Source organism: Pelobates fuscus, chromosome 3, assembly GCF_036172605.1.
Source record: "Pelobates fuscus isolate aPelFus1 chromosome 3, aPelFus1.pri, whole genome shotgun sequence".
NCBI classification, from domain to species: Eukaryota; Metazoa; Chordata; class Amphibia; order Anura; family Pelobatidae; genus Pelobates; species Pelobates fuscus.
The window spans coordinates 55,632,443-55,652,508 of record NC_086319.1 but is presented as its reverse complement, the minus strand read 5'-3'; the positions used below and the strand labels follow the sequence as shown (position 1 = coordinate 55,652,508).

The following is a 20,066-nucleotide window of genomic DNA, read 5'->3' as shown; positions in this document are numbered from 1 at the left end:
CCCCCAAATGCCCCTAAGCCCCCCACATTACCTATTTTTTATTCTTTATTTTCTGCCCGATCTTTATTCAGGGCGCCGCCATCTTTGTGTGGGTAGGTGAAGTCCCTGTGGGACACGTCATCTACCCACACTACACAGACTGTAAGATTCCCGCACATGCCCAGTGAAACACATGCGAACGGGAATTTCACCTATTCATTCATTCATTCATCAGACAGACGAATGAATGAATAGAAAAAATCAGATAAACAAACTAACACTGTGTATCAGTGTTCGTTTGTTTGTTCGGTTTATTACAAGGAGGGAGCTACCGGCTTGCAGCTCCCTCCTTGTAATATGTAACTATAGAAGCGGCAGGGAGCAGTGCTCCCTGCCACTTCATAAGCCCTCCAGGTCCCCTCCTCACTCTATGGGGGTCAATATGACCCCCATAATAGCACAAGGGAGATTAAAATCTCCCCAATGCCCCTACTCGATATATCGCGAGTAGGGGCATGTCGACTAAACAGTGAGCAGCCTGTGGCTGCTCACTGTAAAAAAAAAAAAAAGGTAATAAGGGGGGGGGGGGGACCTACTGTCCTCCCCCGCCGGCCCCCACCCCTGGACAGCGGGTGGGGGCCATAATGGGAATGAGGGGGGACCTACTGTCCTCCCCTTAGGCCCCCACCCCTGGGCGGCGGGTGGGGGCCATAATAGTAATAAGGGAGGGGGGGGACCTACTGTCCTCCCCCCCCCCCCGGCCCCCACCCCTGGGCGGCGGGTGGGGGCCATAATAGTAATAAGAACTTTCCCACGCTTGTAAAATGACACAGAGCACTGTGATTGGATGTCTTGAAATCCATCCAATCACAGTGCTCTGTGTCATTTTACAAGCGTGGGAAAATTCCAAAGAACTTTCCCACGCTTGTAAAATGACAAAGAGCACTCTGATTGGCTTAAACCCACCAATCAGAGTGTTCTTAGGCTAATTGCAGGGCGGGGCAAGGCTCCTGCGGAGCTCAGTCTGCGCGGAGCCCTCCATGGGTGAAGATGGATTATTTTTTTGTGCGCTCGGGTTTTTTCATTTTCGTCGGGTTTTTTTTTGCGCTCGGGTTTTTTTTATTTTATTTTTAGTTCGACGGCTATGATGGTTTTTTATTTGGCCTTTTTTGGGGCTGAAAAATGAAGATTTTAGAAAAAAAGAAGACGTCAAATGGTAAGTTTAATTTTACTTTACAGGTTAGCAATTTTATTCCCCCCTCACTATTTTTTAGGGTGAGGGGGGTAGGTAGGGGCATTTTTTATTTGGGTGGGGGGTGGGTGACTAGGGGCTTGGGGACCCCTAGTCACCTCGATTGGGGGGGAATTTACTTAGTGCCCCCACCCACCGCCCAGGGGTGGGGGCCGGGGGAGGGGAGGACAGTAGGTCCCCCCCCTTATTACTATTATGGCCCCCACCCGCCGCCCAGGGGTGGGGGCCGGGGGGGAGGACGGTAGGTCCCCCCCCTTATTACCATGATGGCCCCCACCCGCCGCCCAGGGGTGGGGACCGGGGGAGGGGAGGACAGTAGGTCCCCCCCCCTCCCTTATTACTATTATGGCCCCCACCCGCCGCCCAGGTGTGGGGGCCGGGGTGGGGAGGACAGTAGGTCCCCCCCCCTCTTATTACCATTATGGCCCCCACCCGCCGGCCAGGGGTGGGGGCCGGGGGGGAGGACAGTAGGTCCCTCCCCCTTACTACTATTATGGCCCCCACCCGCCGCCCAGGGGTGGGGGCCGGACAGTAGGTCCCCCCCTCTTATTACCATTATGACCCCCACCCGCCGGCCAAGGGTGGGGGCCGGGGGGAGGACAGTAGGTCCCCCCCCCTTACTACTATTATGGCCCCCACCCGCCGCCCAGGGGTGGGGGCCAGGGGGGGGAGGACAGTAGGTCCCCCCTTCTTATTACCATTATGGCCCCCACCCGCCGGCCAGGGGTGGGGGCCGGGGGGGGAGGACAGTAGGTCCCCCCTCCTCGTTATCTTTATGGCCCCCACCCACCGCTCAGGGGTGGGGGCCGGGGGGGGGGACAATAGATCTCCCTCCCTTATTTTACTTTACGGTAAATATTTTTTTTTTTTTTTTTTTTTTTTTTTTTTTACAGTGAGCAGCCACAGGCTGCTCACTGCTTACTAGACATGCCCCTACTCGCGGTATAGCGAGTAGGGGCATATTATTTACTAATACTAAGTCATTTTTACTTAGTGTTAGTAAATTTGGCTGAAAGACCAGTTTAGGTCTTTCAGCATTTTAGTAGATAGCTCCCTGATACCGTGGGAATTAGGGAGTTATCTACTAAGCGGCTGCAAGATGCAGCCACAGCAATGAATAGGATCGGAGTTTCATTCATTAAAATGAAATTCCGATACGATCAAAGTACCGAATTGCATCCTAACACCAATGGAGAAACTCTTCTCATTCTGGTAGGATGCAATTCGGCAGTTTTGCCGGCGTTCTGTCTAAGTGACAGGACGTTCGGCAATACTGACAGGAAGCATTGTGGGAACTGGGAGGAACGCTAGGGATCATGGGAAAATTGCTCTGACCAGCGGAAATGAAGCACACTTTGCTCCACCGCTGGTCAGAGCTGGTCAAGCGGAGGAATCCTCCATAAGACAAAGAGTCCCTACTTTGTCTTATGATTTTAAAGAAAACTAAAGAAGATAGGAAGAAAAGAAGAACAGATCCCGAGAGAGGGGGAGAAGAGGAAGAGATTGAGGAAAGGTAAGTTCGGCATGACAGTGCCGCTTTAAATCACTTTGTTTGTGCAGTCACACCTCCCTGCATGTGACTTACACAGCCTTCCTAAACAATTCCTGTAAAGAGTCATCTAATGTTTATACTTATTTTATTACACAGTCTGTTTAATTTATAATTACTTATCTCCTGCCTTCTGTGTGTGATTAAACTTCAATTTACAGATCAGGAGATTAAAACTTCTAAAGCAAGTTGATGTATCAATGCAAATGTAACCATTTTTATGCAGGCTATATCAGTCACAGTCAGGGGTGTGTGTGGCTAGGGCTAGATAGACAGAAACTAAAGTGATTTAACTCCTAAATGGCAGAGAATTGAGCCGTGAGACTGCAGGGGAACGATCTATACACCAAAACTACTTCATTAACCCCTTAAGGACACATAACGTGTCTGACATGTCATGATTCCCTTTTATTCCAGAAGTTTGGTTCTTAAGGGGTTAAGCAAAAACCTCTAGTATCCCTTTAATATTTTATGTAAAAAGAAAATAAAGGTTGCATGAGGTTTTCTTAGGGTGTTATACACCAGTATAACCATCATATTTACCATATTTATTTTATTATTCTTCTTTTAGCTTTTTCTTAGCTTATTGAAAAGCATTTTTAGGCATAACAGTAATAGAAAGTGATATTATCTGTATCAGAAGGATATTAAACCATGGTGGAGCCATCAATCAGGGCATAATGAAGTTTCTGCAAAGAGGTATTTTCCCGCTTTATCTCAGGGATCGGTGGCTTTCCATCCGTGAGGGAAAACGAAGGAGATTTATTTGTTTTTCTGAGTTTTACTTGCAGTGCCTTCTTATTTTTGTTGTAATAGCGAAGAATAACTGGATAGGACCACCCTTTCTCCTTCAAAGCCATTAACTGCTTGTTACTGTAGGACAATAGAAATCCAAAAGAAAAAAAAATGATGTGAAAGAAATGAACTAGCAATATATTTTGGTTCACCATCACGACACATGGAAACTCTAATACATTGGAATCTCTCAGGATTCTACATAGACATTAACTTCTATCTGAACAGATCTTTGAAAAGGATGGTTTAGGAAGTAAACATTGCAGATGACAGAAGCATAGCTAGGTTTTAGCATCAGAGCTAGTCTAGCGCCATTTTTATTTTCATTATCTCCAATGTCACGTGTCTTCTCTCTCCCTTGTTTAAGGTTAAAATTGCCAATCTAGGTAAAATTCCCTAAGTAAGATATGCTTTCAAGTTTGGCTACTATGGCCTTAAATTTGAAATTCTCACTTTACTAAATAACCCTAATAAAATAACTTTATTAAATAACTGAAGATTTGGACACTTTAGAAGGGCAGATGCTAAAATATAAGAACACAGTGAACAACTTGCCCAGAAATGATTTGCAATCTTGTGAATGCCTGGTTTAAACTGGGAATTACACATTTTAGACTAAAAAGCTGAGTTGGAAAACTAACAACTAACTGACAATTGGAGTTAAAGGATTTTGCCAGTTTTGCAATTTTGACCTACAATTTTCCATTTTGGGGTGCGTCAAGCAGTGCAGGGAGTTTAACCTGGCGGCGGGCGCTGGGTTAAGGTAAGTTAAATTTATTTAAAATTGTCTTTGAGCGTTTATGAAAGGGGGAGGATTAGGGCATTATTCTATCATAAACACTAAAGGGTTAGAGAAACCCTTTAAATCAGGAGTGCCCAATAGGTAGATCCCCATATGTTTTAGAACTACAGTTTCCATGATGCCTTGTCATTCTAAAGACATTCTAAAGACATGCAAAGCATCATGGGTGTTGTAGTTCTATAACATCTGGGGATCTACCTTTAAATGTTTCTCTCACTCCGATCCTCATTTTCATAATGCATGCTCCTCTCTGTCTGTCTCAGATGGATTTCTTTTTTTAATTGTTATTCTAAGCATTTATTTTGTGTTTATTAAAACTGTGATGTTTTAGTTTGTTTCATTATTTTTTATTATAGCAAGCCCCTGCTATCAGGGTTGTAGGTGGTGTGATATCTATATTTTATACACACAAGTTACATATAACTAGTGTACTTTGTTTGTAACAATATGAAATACTCAATACATTTGTATTTGAGCGAGTTGCAGTCTCTCCAGTGCCCAGGTAACGAGTCCCTTCCACTCCATAATTTCTGATGATGTATCTGTCTTCTGAAAAATCCATCCTTAAATCAGAAACACAGAGGGAATGAAACATAAAGATCTGATTGTTTGTTTGTTTTTGTAAAAGACAGCATAGTTTTCTATGTTTTTTTCATTATCACAGATTGCAGGCAGAGTTGTTTAGAATGGGTCATGGATGCAGGTTGTGTTTTTCACCACTGCCATTCAATAGCTTTACGATCGAATTTGGGTAAGACAAAGCAATAGCAAGGGGTATTTGCTGGGCTTATATACTTTACCTAAAGGCATAACACCCAAGAGTCTCAGGTTAGGCAGGACAGACCTGTCCCACATTTACTTTCTGTTGTTCTGCATCTTCCCATAATGCACAGCACTAGCACGTCATGAGACACACTTGCCCTGTACAAACTGCACTGATGGCAGCAAACGTTAACAGTGAAGTGATTTGCAGTCACCCCAGTGTGCATTAATGCCACGGTGACATGGTCCTTTTTAAAAATCCTCTCCCAGGCACCCATAGCCCTCTCTACATCCACACTGATAATGTGAAATGTACACGTCTATATTACCAAGTCCAAGTGCAAAACCATTCAATCTGGCCACTCTGCCTGTCATTGCATTACATGTTAGATACATTCACACTTGACATATTCAAATGTGTTCTAGCCAACTTATAGTTGAATTTCAGAAGGAATATTTAAAGGAACACTCCAGGCACCAGAACAACTTCATAATAAGAAAGTATTTACCTTTTCTATAAATGGGGGGCTATTGATTGACCATCTGACCGCTCTAGCCAATCAGTGGAGCCCATGGCCGGCAGCATGCCACGCTTCCTAAAAGGTGAATTGGAGATTCGCTGATGGAGCCTTTGGGCTCTAACCCCTTAAAATAAGAAAGCGCCCGGGGACCTCATTGCATAATACCAACATCATTCCTAGGAAGTTGTTATGGTGCCCAGAATGTTCATTTAGACTAATTTCGTGACTTCAGGGGCTCTGTAAGCCTTTCAGCCTCTCTCATGAACCAAATTAATCATTTAAGCAAATAAATAAGACATTAAACTAATTAAAGGTAGGCACAAACGCAAGTACATGTGGTAGCCTTTGTCCTCCTTAATATGCTGTATTTATTCCCATGCTCAAATAGTTATATTTTTTTGAAAAAAATTTAATTAAATCTATAGAATGCTGCACCAATAGTCTGACACCTTAGCCAGTTCTTCCAATTCATGTAAAAAACAACACTTCCTTATCAGGAATATCAAAAAGTAATGATCTAACGAAAGTCAAACAGTCTGCATTAAAAACAGAAACCACACAGGCAGACACACAATATAAAATAATGTACTTTCTGCATATTGACTATCTGCAGCAGGGTTGTGATTTCTATGTAGCATGTTCATTTTATATTACAAGTGAGCAGAGAAAAATCATCATGAGACAAACATAACACTCCAAGGATAGTTAATGTAAGGCATTGAAATTGTGTGGATATTGCTGTTTGTCCTGCTGAGTTTGTATATACTGTACAATGAAACTCCTTAATTTGCAACTCAACCAGGCTGCACACACTCAGTGAAACAACAAACAGCCATGTAGAGACATTTTAAAGGTTTTTTTTAATAGGTGATTCACTAAAATGAGACTGTCAAAGTAAATTCAAAGTGAATTTCACATTTTAAGTAGCAAAACTTGCAAAAATATTTTTCTAATTTGGCTATTTTGGCTTTACATTTAGCACAGCCTACCTGGGTCTCCTCTCCTCTTACTAACACAGCTGTTCAGCTCACTCAGTGCTGTCATGGGCTGAGCTGTGTATGTGCGCTGATAAGGAAGTCTTTATAAAAAGATAAGGGGCGTGGTTACAAAGGGAAGGATTATTGTGGAGCATTCCACAAATTATTTCTTTATTTGCAGGAACTACAAACATTTAAGGATACACAAATAACAACACATTAATGAGGCCAAATGCATTAAAGAAGTGTTGATGTCCAGAGTGTTCCACGTAATAGTTAATGGAAACATTCAATATTTGCAATAGGTACATGTTGTGTGCCTTTCACACGCACGTTTACAACCCAGTTTTTTACATAGAGATGGGACACCTTACCTCTGCTTTCAGATGCTCTGGATGACATTGAGAAGCTGATAGTGACAGGTAAATGAGGCGCAAAGCTTTGCGGCGCTAAACAGGAAATAAAAGATAGATGAGATCGTAAACAGCTTAAATTTTGGAATAAAACCTATTTTTAGGCTTATTTCATATACTGATGGTTTTGTAGATTAAAATACATTTGTTGTGTTTAACATGAGACTTAATGTAATATTGTTGGATAAGTGTTTTATAGTTTAATATTTTGAAACAAATATTTTAATTTTAATGCCATCTATATATTATGCAAGTCAAAATGCTACCAGTAAGTATAAGATTTGACTTAAAATGAAACAATTTTTTTAAAATGCAGGCTTTATGATTCACAGTCAGGGGAGAGTTGGCTAGGGCTGAATAAAAAACAGAAGAGATTTAACTCCTAAATGGCAGATACAGTCAGGTCCATAAATATTGGGACATCGACACAATTCTAATCATTTTGGCTCTATACACCACCACAATGGATTTGAAATGAAATGAACAAGATGTGCTTTAACTGCAGACTTTCAGCTTTAATCTGAAGGTATTTACATCCAAATCAGGTGAACGGTGTAGGTATTTACTACAGTTTGTATATGTGCCTACCACTTTTCAAGGGACCAAAAGTAATGGGACAATTGGCTGATCAGCTGTTCCATGGCCAGGTGTATGGCATTCCCTCATTATCCCATTTACAAGGAGCAGATAAAACGTTCAGAGTTAATTTCAAGTGTGCTATTTGCATTTGGAATCTGTTGCTGTCAACTCTCAATATGAGATCCAAAGAGCTGTCACTATCAGTGAAGCAATCCATAATTAGGCTGAAAAAACAAAACAAACCCATCAGAGAGATAGCAAAAACATTAGGTGTGGCCAAATCAACTGTCTGGAACATCCTTAAAAAGAAAGAACGTACCGGTGAGCTCAGCAACACCAAAAGACCCGGAAGACCACAGAAAATAACTGTGGTGGATGACCGAAGAATTCTTTCCCTGGTGAAGAAAACACCCTTCACAACAGTTGGCCAGATCAAGAACACTCTCCAGGAGGTAGGTGTATGTGTGTCAAAGTCAACAATCAAGAGAAGACTTCACCAGAGTGAATACAGAGGGTTCACCACAAGATGTAAACCATTGGTGAGCCTCAAAAACAGGAAGGCCAGATTAGAGTTTGCCAAACAACATCTAAAAAAGCCTTCACAGTTCAGGAACAATATCCTATGGACAGATGAGACCAAGATCAACTTGCACCAGAGTGATGGGAAGAGAAGAGTATGGAGAAGGAAAGGAACTGCTCATGATCCAAAGCATACCACCTCATCAGTGAAGCATGGTGGTGGTAGTGTCATGGCGTGGGCATGTATGGTTGCCAATGGAACTGGTTCTCTTGAATTTATTGATGATGTGACTGCTGACAAAAGCAGCAGGATGAATTCTGAAGTGTTTCGGGCAATGTTATCTGCTCATATTCAGCCAAATGCTTCAGAACTCATTGGACGGCGCTTCACAGTGCACATGGACAATGACCCGAAGCATACTGCAAAAGCAACCAAAGAGTTTTTTAAGGGAAAGAAGTGGAATGTTATGCAATGGCCAAGTCAATCACCTGACCTGAATCCGATTGAGCATGTATTTCACTTGATGAAGACAAAACTGAAGGGAAAATGCCCCAAGAACAAGCAGGAACTGAAGACAGTTGCAGTAGAGGCCTGGCAGAGCATCACCAGGGATGAAACCCAGCGTCTGGTGATGTCTATGCGTTCCAGACTTCAGGCTGTAATTGACTGCAAAGGATTTGCAACCAAGTATTAAAAAGTGAAAGTTTGATTTATGACTGTTAATCTGTCCCATTACTTTTGGTCCCTTAAAAAGTGGGAGGCACATATACAAACTGTTGTAATTCCTACACCGTTCACCTGATTTGGATGTAAATACCCTCAAATTAAAGCGGAAAGTCTGCAGTTAAAGCACATATTGTTTGTTTCATTTCAAACCCATTGTGTTGATGTATAGAGCCAAAAAGATTACAATTGTGTCGATGTCTGAATATTTATGGACCTGACTGTATTTGTGCAGTGAGATTGTAGGGGCATGATCTATACACCAAAACTGTTTTAAGCTAAAGTTGTTTTGGAGTCAATATATCTCTTTACTTTTGCCCTGTTCTAATGCCACCCTCTTTTGACCCACACCCTCACATTCTACACAATTTGTAGATGACAGGTTAATTTTAAGATTAGCTCATTTATACTCACATTTGTTTCCGGGCAGTTTATTTTGAATCACATCATGCCCTCCCTTCTCCTTCCCATGGTCCACCAGAGCTGCATTAGTCTTGTTTTTACTATTCTTGGCATTGTCCACTTTTTCATGAGGTGCAGTCCCTGCTCCTGGTCGCTTGATTTCACTTTCCACTAGGCTCATATCTGATGCCACTTTCTTGGACTGCCAATATCGTTTGGTATACACTGCTCCTTCAATTAACTCTTTCCAGCTGTAATTAAGAACATTCACCACTCCTTGAGGGAAGATGATCTTATATTGTGAGAAGATAAAAAGTAGTTTACCAAGCTCGTGGAGCAAGGTTGGGGCAACATACTTATGGTCTTCAAAAGGACTCATGAACTGGTCATCATCCATCTGGATCTGGGACACCTTCTGGGCAACATTCTCCACACTGTTTTTTCTTGAATTAGAACTATTGATTTCTGGTAACAAGGGGTATTTTTCTTCTCCTCGTACTTTGTCCTCATTTGGAAATGGTGGTTGCTTTTTTTCAGGTTGAGTAGAGTTTCCTTTTCTATTTTTATTGATGCTAATTAAAAAAAAAGAGAAATACAGAGAGATAAGCAAGATGTATGTCCATGAAATGACCACCGATGGTTCCATTTAACTTAATTGCGATGGAGGTGTCACGGCTACACTACCCAACTTAAAAGTACAGGTCAGGAATACAAGGGCAGAAAGGATGTATTACCAGAACTAAGAATGGCGGGGTTTAATGTAAAAAAAAAGAGAGAGAGAGAAAACATAAACGTAAAGCAAGCAAAAATCTCAATAGCCAGAATATCAAGGTAAATAAATATAACACACTATATGAGGAACCAAGAGGAAACCATGAGTATGGGGCAAAAAGTTTATTCAAATACGGATGTGAACACTGATTGATCCACGTCACCCCGGCGATTCCAAAAAGTACAGGAACGTGGTTGCAGTGATGACATAGCACTAACTGCAAAGGAAATGACGCTAAGCTCAGGGATGTATTTACAACAAGGCAAACAAGGCATTTGCCTAGGGCGGCACTTTCAGGAGGGGCGCCAATAAATGCCACCCCAAGCTCCAAGACAAATGCCTTGCTTGCCTGTGTTCTGGGGCTGTCCATCTTACTGTGAGTGAGTGAGTGTAGCAGTCAGTGTGTGTCTGTGAGTGAGTGAAAGTGTGTGTGTCTTTCAGTAAGAATGGGTGTGCCTGTCAGTGTGTGTCAGTTTGTGTATGTAATTTTATGTGTATCTGAGAGTGTGTGCCTGTCAGTGTGTGTCTGTCAGTGAAAGTGTGTGTTGGTTAAACAGTGTGTGCTTATGCCTGTATGTGTGCCAATGACTGTGTATCTGTCAGTGAGTGTATATCAGTGCATGTATCAATGAGGGCATGTGTCTGTCAGTCAAAAAAGTGGCCTTGACATGAATTGGGGGGTCAAATTTTGATTTTGGGGGTGCCCAAATTTAGTCGTGCCTAGGGCAGCACAATTCCAAAATACACCACTGGTATACATAGAGGGGTGCCGTGAGCATGCCGTGCCCCTCTTTCAATCACCAAGAAAGCATTTTTGGGCCAATCGGTGCATTTGCAAATCCAAATGCAAGCACCGATCAGGAAGGCAGAAGAGAATCAGAAGGCAGCACTTCCTGATCGACACACACAGTGCACAAGAAAGCCGCAGAAGAGTGTAGATCGGGTAGGTTCCCCGGCAGGGTGCAGTTATGAAATAGTTTTCCTGGTTAATATCAGTCCAAGGGTCCCTTATTGTTATATTAATTTATTTTAAATACAACAGACATACTATTATTTTAAATTAATTTGTAACTTAATTCTTGAGCAATTTTTGAGCTAGTGGTCTCAGTCTCTGAGAGGCTTTCATTCTGGACTAATTCAATATGACTATTCAAGATCTTCTGAATTACCACGATTACCCCCATTCAAAAGAGGCAAGACAAGCTTGGATGAGTACTTGTTCAACCCATAAATTAAAGGATCAATATAGTGTCAGGGGAAAAAAAAGTAGTTTTCCAGACACTATAGTGCCCTGAGGGTGCCCCCATCCTCATGGTCCCCTCCCGTGGCGCTGAAGGGGTTAAAACCCCTTCAGCAGCTTACCTTAATCCAGCGCCGGGCTCCCTCAGCGCTGATGACCTCTCCTCCCCGTCCGGCGTCAGCTCCCGAGTGGAGCAGAATGCGCATGGGCGTCAAGTGCCGCACGCGCATTCAAAGAGTCCATAGGAAACCATTTCTCAATGCTTTCCTATGGACGCTCTGCGCAATGGATGCGAAATTCGCATCCAGCATCGCAGATGTGCTTCTGGCGGTTGTCCAGAAGACAGCCACTAGAGGCTGGATTAACCCCTAATGTAAACATAGCACTTTCTCTGAAACCGCTATGTTTGCATCTGAAGGGTTAAAACCTGAGGGACCTGGCACTCAGACTGTGGTGGAATCTCGGTAGAAATAAATTTAGTAGGCCGAGATTACCACGTGGCATGTGTACGTGCATATACTGACGTATCGGTCGGTTGGTTGCACGTGGCAAGATACGATCAGTAGTGTACGGAGCATGTGCGAGAATACAGGATGTAGTATTCCCCTCCTCCATTGTGCTGGACAGGCCATGCGGTCAAGCAGGAAGTTAATTCTTATTTGTTTTGATTGGTTAAGAGAATGTGCGGGTGGAGCTTAATATGGGAGGAGTTATGTGCCTATATAAGGAGCCTGCACTATTGTCCGGGGCTCAGAACTTGTTGTATTTTGGTGACATTAGTCCCTCTGAGTCCCGATCGGTGAACCGAATAAAGAATCTCTTCCTTCCTGAAGAAACCTGTGTCCATCTCTCTGTGCTTGGCTTCCGTCAGTTTCTCCGGTATCAAGACCACTTCATTGAGCTGAAGTGGGCTGGGTGACTATAGTGTCCCTTTAATCCACATAGTGACTTCAGTATCTCCAATGTCTACCTAGTCTCAATAAGCTTCTCCTATGCCAAACCACTGTTGTCCCCACGCCCTGTCCACAAGTTTTTAAATGTTGCTTTTATTATTTGTGCTTAGGTTACCCTATTTCTGGAGAATTTCTGCTTTTGCCTTGAAATATGCTTGTGGAGAAGGCAAATATCAAATATTGCAGAGGTTTAGCAATTTGTAGTTGAATATCACATAATTAAAACACATACTATCTCTCTCTCTGACTACAAATAAATGACCTTACCTGTTAATAAAATTTGCAAGACGTGGGTTAATATTCATGTACTTCATATCAGACGGTAATTCCTCTGGGATTTTCTTTGTTCTCTTAATTGTTCTTGTTTTCATCTGAGTCAAACCATAGTTCACATTGTGATCATGCATGAACAAGCAAATTCTGACATTTTTAGACATTTTATTTTCCTAATATGTTCTGAAGTGGTAGAAGTTAACACAGTAAAGGAGTTTAAGCATGCGTGGGATAGGCATAAGGCTGTCCTAGCTATAAGATAAGGCCAGGGACTAATGAAAGTATTTAGAAACTTGAGCAGACTAGATGGGCCAAATGGTTCTTATCTGCCGTCACATTCTATGTTTCTATGGTTCTTATAGGTTCAAATTAAATTATTTATAGAACTATAAACATATGTACACATGCATGCACACTTTAGTGATTATCATTTCTCTGTTAGGTACTCCTGTTTGTTTGTTTTTTTAATTTATTTTTGTTGTGCATGGAATTACAACGGTGCTTGCATAGCCACAACAGCTTTCACAAGCGCGGTTTTCGGGGTTTATAACAGAGACATGGCATGTAAACATTTTGCACATTTTTAAAATGGAATATATCATGCTAGACAGCTTGCACAGTGTTAAAGTAGAGTATAACATGCTAGACAACTTGCACATTTTTAATGTAGCATATAACATGCTAGATAACTTGCACGTTTTTGCACATTTTTGTTTTTAAACAGGAAAATAACAGGCTAATTAAACCTTGCTTATACGTATAGTGTAACATGCTGGAATAATTAAGCATAGTAATAGTGAAACATAAGCTTAGCAATCATATTGTGTAGGAGACAAGAGTTATTCAAACTGCTGTTGTTGGGTAACGTGTAATGTAGGTGAAGTGGGTGTTTTTGTTGTGGCGAAGTCGTGTTGTGTGTCTTTGGTGAGTAAGGCGGGAATATAAGGTTTTTCCTGAGAGTAACGGCTCCTGTCTGGAGAATGCTGCATTTTTGGGTAGGGAAAAGGAATCTACTTATAATCATGATGACAAATTTGATAGGTAGGTGTAAAACCAGAGGCTGCAAATATGTATGCAAGCACTGTTATGTATGACCATGACATCTCGGTATTTCAGGGCTACAGTGGTTGCTGTCGCGTTGCTCATAGATTCGCTTTACCCAGTAGCCACCCTAAGGTGAACTCCTGTTTGTTAAAGCAAATAGCCAAACAACAAATCATGTGGCTGTACCCAAATATATTGCGTACATGAATTTGGTAAAAAAAAAAAAAAAAAAAACATAGAGAAAAGGGGGAAAATAGCCATTGCATACAAACTCTCATTACTCATGGGCGGCAGCATTGGCTGTAGTATTCATCAGCTCAGTATGTAAACAAACTAAAGAAAACAGTTGTGCACTCTCCCAAATCTCTATGTACATATAAATAACAGAGTATTTTTAGTACTACTGTGATGGCCAATCAAGTGTAAGCTTATCTGACAACAAGATAAATCTCTTATATAAGCATTACACTAACCATTCACCTTGCTGCTTTCAGCTAAAGTGCAACATCTCTAATGAGACAGACAGAGGTATTATTATGAATCACTACAAACTAACCCTAAATACACACATTGGAGTCAATACTAAAACGTAATCACTGAAGATTGCAGAAAACATTGTAGAAAACATTGCCTCAAATGTTGAGGAATCTTGAGTTTGTTTGAAAAGAGCATATATTGTTGCTGAAAACCTTAGTGAGGTTAATGTGTTGCTTAGATAACACTTCAGAAATAATAAGAAAAAAAAAACATTGTGGGGTTAATTGATTAAACAGTAAAATAGGGTAAATTGAAAACCAAAGCTAAAATTTCCAACTCTGCTAAAGAGACAGTTTGACTAATTTAGCTTTAATTGAGCAATTTTCTTTTCACTACGCTACAATTTTGTTTTTAGCGAATAAACCCCTATTTGTCAAACCAATAAGTCCTATAATGTGTGAAATAGGCCGTACCTGGTCATAAAAATAAACGGGGTTGGCGCTCAGCACCGTAGAAGCCATGTTCCTTCCACGTAACGCTCACAGAGGTATTTCTGAAGAAAAAAACGAATTATTTAATAATACATAACGTGTTTATGTAGTACAGAAGCATCTTTGACATGACAAGCAATGCGAACACAGACTTCTGATTTACCGGTATATATTACAGATGAATATACACAAATGTACCAATTACTCCATCTGTTCTCCCTTTTTCCTCTGAAATTTGAAAAATATGTGTCTTTCAGTGCCTTGTGATTATATGTGTATGACATTTATGTACCTACTAGTGTTGGCTGCAGTAAAATAGTCAAGAGTTTTATAATTTACTTGGCAAATACAAATGAATTATAATGACTGCATGAGCATCCTAGTCCCGAATTTCTTTAATATCAGTGCTTTGAAAAATGCCCAATGTTATACTTTATATAGGATTCGAATGCAAAAAACAAGGATTTTAAAGTTGACACTAAATGCATACGTCCAGATAGTGCAGATTCAGTCAGAATGTCTGAATTTTGACCAAATGTGGCTTTAGTAAATATCAGACTTGACTTTTATTAAATGAGTTCCCTTTGTGTATAATTGACACAAAGTGGGCATGCCTTGAATTTCTAGGGTGGAAGAATTTGGAATATAAAGGAACAAAAATAATTCACCAAAAGGGTAGTAGATACTTGGAACAGCCATCCAAACGCAGCTAAAAATTCTAAAAGTAAAGTAGTTCGAGCATACACAGAATGTATCATAAAGTGTACATACATGAAGCAAGAGATAGTGCAGGCTAGGTTTGCCAATGTTTCTTTCTGCTGTTGCGTTTTTTGATAATAAAAATGAGCAACAACAATTTGCAAATGGATGAAAGGGACAGTATGGTACAGACAGATAAGCCCTATGCCAAATCATAGAAACATAGAATGTGACGGCAGATAAAAACCATTCGGCCCATCTAGTGTGCCCAATTTTCTAAATACTTTCATTACTCCCTGGCCTTATCTTATAGTTAGGATAGCCTTATGCCTATCCCACGCATGCTTAAACTCCTTCACTGTGTTAACCTCTACCACTTCAGCTGGAAGGCTATTCCATGCATCCACTACCACTTCATGTAAATGAACTGAACCTTCACGTTCTATCCTGCATTTACTGTGCTTGCATATATTCTGAGGCCAAACTTATAAACTACATGTTTTTGCCTCTCAATCCTAAGCAATAATAATTAGTCCAGTCGCCTTGTCCTCTGGAACCCAGGGCAGGAGAAGGCAACCTTTGGCACTCCAGATGTTGTGGATTACATCTCCCGGATAGCTCTTACAGCCATAATGCTGGCAAAGCATCAGGGGAGATATAGTTCACAACATCTGGAGTGCTGAAGGTTGCCTAAGGTTGTCTACCCCTGTCCTAGAGGCATATGTTAAATTGGCACAGTCACTGTCTGGGGACTATGCAAAATTCGCAAAGAACACTGACATTGCCATTGGAGCAGGTAAAGGTGAATTATGTTTACCTGAACCTGTCCCTTGCAGGCATGGCCATCTTCCTCTGGTGGGTCCTCTTCACTTGCACGCGCCAGAGTACAGAATTGAGGGCCATGGAGGATCCTGCAAGACAGCGGGAACCTCCATAGACAGAGCCAATTACCTGCAGCCGTCACTGGGGAAAGCTGGGAGGGTGACACTTCTAGATGGCGGTAGCTTCACCCAGTGTCTAGAAGTGTCAGGCATAGGAAATATACAGAGACAAAGTTTTCCCAAATGTTTCTCAGTATATCACTTAACTGGGTTGGGCTCAGTGAAATTCCAACACAGTGAAACCAAGTATTTCATAAAGATTATATCTTTATGAAATAGTAATTTTTCAGGGGGTGGGATGGGGATGGGGTGACAAAACTTGACAAAAGACAGAGATTCTGCCATAAAGTTTGATCTGTTACCTCAGCTGTTGCAGCTCATCTAAGACTTAGTCTCTAAGGAGACTCCTGTGGTCTTGCAGGAGAGTTATGTCCAACTCTCACACAAACGCTGAGGAGAGAAAATGTCGGCACCTATGGTCATGACCGCTTTAGGTAAGTTTATCTACTTTACACTGTTCCCTGGGGCCTTGCACCTTAGTTAGTCTTTGCAACCACTAGAAGCACTGCCAGAGAAAAGAGACAACATCTTTGCCCTAAAACCCCTGCATCTTATTTTTAGTGTGTACACCCCTAAACAGTGAATTAAAGCCATAACCAATTTGGCAACAATAGGTGATTAGGAAAACTTCTCAAATTTAGTTATTGCTAGGCTATAGAAGTCTAACTATTGCAATTTAGTTTTTACTTCAATGTTTAGTTAACCAACCATACACCATTTCCCAAGAAAAATAACTTTAAAGGGGTGTTCACGAAACTTGAAATTGTACAGGATTAACAAGACAATTGCAGATTGAATAATAGCTGAGTTTGAAAACATATGTTGCATAATATTGAGTAAACATCTATATTCAGTAAACAGTGAATTGTTGGCGAATCTCCAGGGAACTGAAGACCAAAATAGCTTAGATATAGACGTTTTCAAATTCACTTGTTCTGGTCTAAAATGTGACTGATTTCCTTGTGAACTCATGACAGTTTGCAGTTTAGTAAATGGCAGTGGGGTATATTCACTAAAAAATAAATTACAATCATGGTTATTCAAGGTGATACAAGCTGGGATATCAAAGTGAATTTAAATTGAAGGTCAAAAGAGACAAACTGGAAACCGAATTCACTTAGAGAATGTTTCCAATGTGGATATTTTGCCCTAAAATTGCTGATTCTGAAATAAACGTCCAACGCAATTATAGTCACAGCTTGAATTTATTTTTGCGTACATATAACTGCAACTTGCTGTTCAGTAAATAAACCCTTTATAATGTCCCTGTACTTCAGAGGGATCAGTACTCTCCCAGGGGAATTTGAAATGTGCCTCTACATAGATCTATTGTAAAATCAGTTTGGTAACTTTGAAAACATGACTTGTCTAAATAATATTCAAATGACATGGAAACAAAAGTGTGTATACAAAAAGAATATATATAAAAAAACAAAAAACAACAAACCGACTTCTTGCATTAGACAGACAACAAATTACACAGTCAGAAATTAACCAAAGAAAAACATGTAATAAACCAAACAAAATAAAACTAAACTAAAAATGCATTCCATGACTTACATTTAGGAGATCAGCTCATTATAATGCAGTTGAGAGTGTGCAGGGGGCTGGAGGCGGTGTATAGCTCTCCTTTATCAGTGTGTCTTGGTGTGCACAGTTTGGGAGATGGTTGCCTGGTTACCTTATGCTTTCAGCTTAGCCCTGGATTTAGTTTCTGTATGGGTTTCCTCTGCCTTCATTGTTAAGTTAATGATAAAGCAGACATTCTAATCACAAACTGGAACTTTTAAAACAGGTCCCTATGAGAGAAGGGGAGACTTTAAAAGATTGTAGATGATTTTTAAAAAAAAAATCTTTATTCACATGAAGGGTTCCACTTCAGACACATACCAGGCATTCCTGGCTGAGTTACCTGAGATCAGCCATTACACCCCCTGTAGACCATGATAGGAACTGTATTCTGTGGCACAGCCTCTATAAATAATGGCTGCCTCATTATCAGCCCTAAAAATATATTGCAAGCTATGTCACATAACTATTTTAACCAGAGAAGCAGAAATTAAATCTTCATTTTATTTTCAGTGATTAGAAGTGGTCATGTTTGTCCTTCGTCTCACTATGAAATGCTACACATACAGAGATTATGGTCACTATGCTGCCGGTGGTGTAACGCTACCTCCGGTACCGTCACTGTGATGTTATCAGCTAGCCCAGAACTAGAGCTCCGGGCTAAATAATGCCAATTCTGTGCATATTGCGGGTAAGGTGACACTCTCAGCCAATGAATGGCTGTCAGGATCAACTTAAGTCTCTGCAGAAGCCAGATGCACATCACAGCCAGCCTTAATGGAGACCCGGCAGGAACGGGTAAGAGAGCGAAACATTGAAAAACAAACGGTTTTCCCCATTACCAGCCTAAATGTCCTTGTATGCAGCATGTCATACTATGTGGGAGCAAAGAACTGTCTCTTCCAAACAATTGATAGCTTTTCTTTGTTAGCCATCAAAGCTATCTGCATGTAAGAGTAGTTAATAATTCAATTTTTTAAAGTACCAACTGATAACCATGTGAATATGTTTATTGTGGCAGCCTGTCACTGTCCCCAACAACTTGGGGTTTTTTGAATGAGTTCCTATACTCTGACTGAGTATCTCCATCTTGTATTCCATTTCTCTGAAGTAGATCCCAAACATCAGCCGAGGGTGAATGACAGGTAAAGAAGGTACAACTTTTATTAAGCAGCTTGCAGGTTTATACACAGTCATTCCCAATAGAGGGTCGTTCAGGCAGACAATGTAATCCACACTGGCACCTTGGTGTCTAGGACATAACGTAATCAACAGCCAGATAATTTATTTAACTACCAGACACCAGGGCGACTATACAAAAATACCCCCAAAACAGTTCCAGGACACCTCAAGCGATCTGTGCCTAGTACAAGCCTAGATAGCTTCCCAGAGTCCCTGAAGGTAGCTGGACAGTGCAACTAGGTTTTATGGTTGTCTTGCAGAGTAAGGGTAGACGGTGGAGGGGTGAATGAAGTGATTTTAGTCCATTTGGGAAGGGATTGGTCTGGAGTCCTACGCACCGTATCGTAGGGACCGGATGAGTCCGTCAAAGGGTTTTACCATGATTCCATTATAACTTAGACACATGTATGTGCTCCAGGCCAAGGCTAAGAATTAAACAAAGGTGCAGGTGATGGACCAGCCTAGTGACACACACAAATACACACCCCAACCCTCTTTAGTGTTATTGGAGCCATGGGAAAGCCATTGCTCATGTGCCCCCCAATCCTCCCATAAAGGAGCTCTCCTTCTTCCCTATCTGACCACAAACTTTAACAATCTGACACCCTAGCACCCACCGCCAGCTTTCCACACTCATTACCCAATCTCAGGCATTTGATTTGCAGTCTCATACCCAGAGGCATAACTAGGGCCCCGGTGCGAAAATTGCCCTGGGCCCCCCCGCCCCTCCATTTGTATAATATAACACATACAGATACATACATGGACACACATGCTAATACACAGACACACGGAATGACACACATTCAGATACACAGAATTACACTTCTACAGATAAAAACACTGTCACACATACAGATACACAGACACACACTGACACACAAATGCTGATACACAGACACACATACAGAGATATACACATATAGACAAATGCAGATACACATACATAGAATGACACGCATACAAATACAAACAGTGACACACATACAGTTACATAGAGGCACACACTGACACACATGCAGACAAAGACACATACAGACATACAGATACACATACAGATACACAGACACACATATAGACACGCATGCAGATACACAGACACACTCAATGATAAACATTCAGATACACACAATGATACACATACTGATATA

The 20,066-nt window shown here is 41.2% G+C and overlaps 1 protein-coding gene across 1 annotated transcript; it reads right to left on the bottom strand.

Moving 5' to 3' along the window:
- Positions 1-3,425: 3,425 nt before the first annotated feature.
- On the bottom strand, positions 3,426-17,957 carry LOC134600762 (uncharacterized). The gene is made up of 7 exons (XM_063445148.1): positions 17,725-17,957; positions 14,507-14,586; positions 12,507-12,610; positions 9,287-9,846; positions 7,012-7,086; positions 4,841-4,940; positions 3,426-3,653 (listed from the first exon to the last, which is right to left on the bottom strand). Exons 2-7 carry the CDS (start codon positions 14,552-14,554, stop codon positions 3,428-3,430), a joined length of 1,113 nt encoding a protein of 370 aa, XP_063301218.1. The 5' UTR covers positions 14,555-14,586; positions 17,725-17,957; the 3' UTR covers positions 3,426-3,427.
- Between the last annotated feature and the right edge of the window lie 2,109 nt (positions 17,958-20,066).

Bases quoted from the DNA above. Each gene is read 5' to 3' on its own strand.
- LOC134600762 (XM_063445148.1), bottom strand. From the start codon at position 14,554: ATGGCTTCTACGGTGCTGAGCGCCAACCCCGTTTATTTTTATGACCAG. The intron at 12,611-14,506 runs GTACGGCCTATT...GGTTTGACTCAG, and splicing joins CCGTTTATTTTTATGACCAG to ATGAAAACAAGAACAATTAA. The intron at 7,087-9,286 runs GTGAGTATAAAT...TTTCCTGTTTAG, and splicing joins TAAACTGCCCGGAAACAAAT to CGCCGCAAAGCTTTGCGCCT.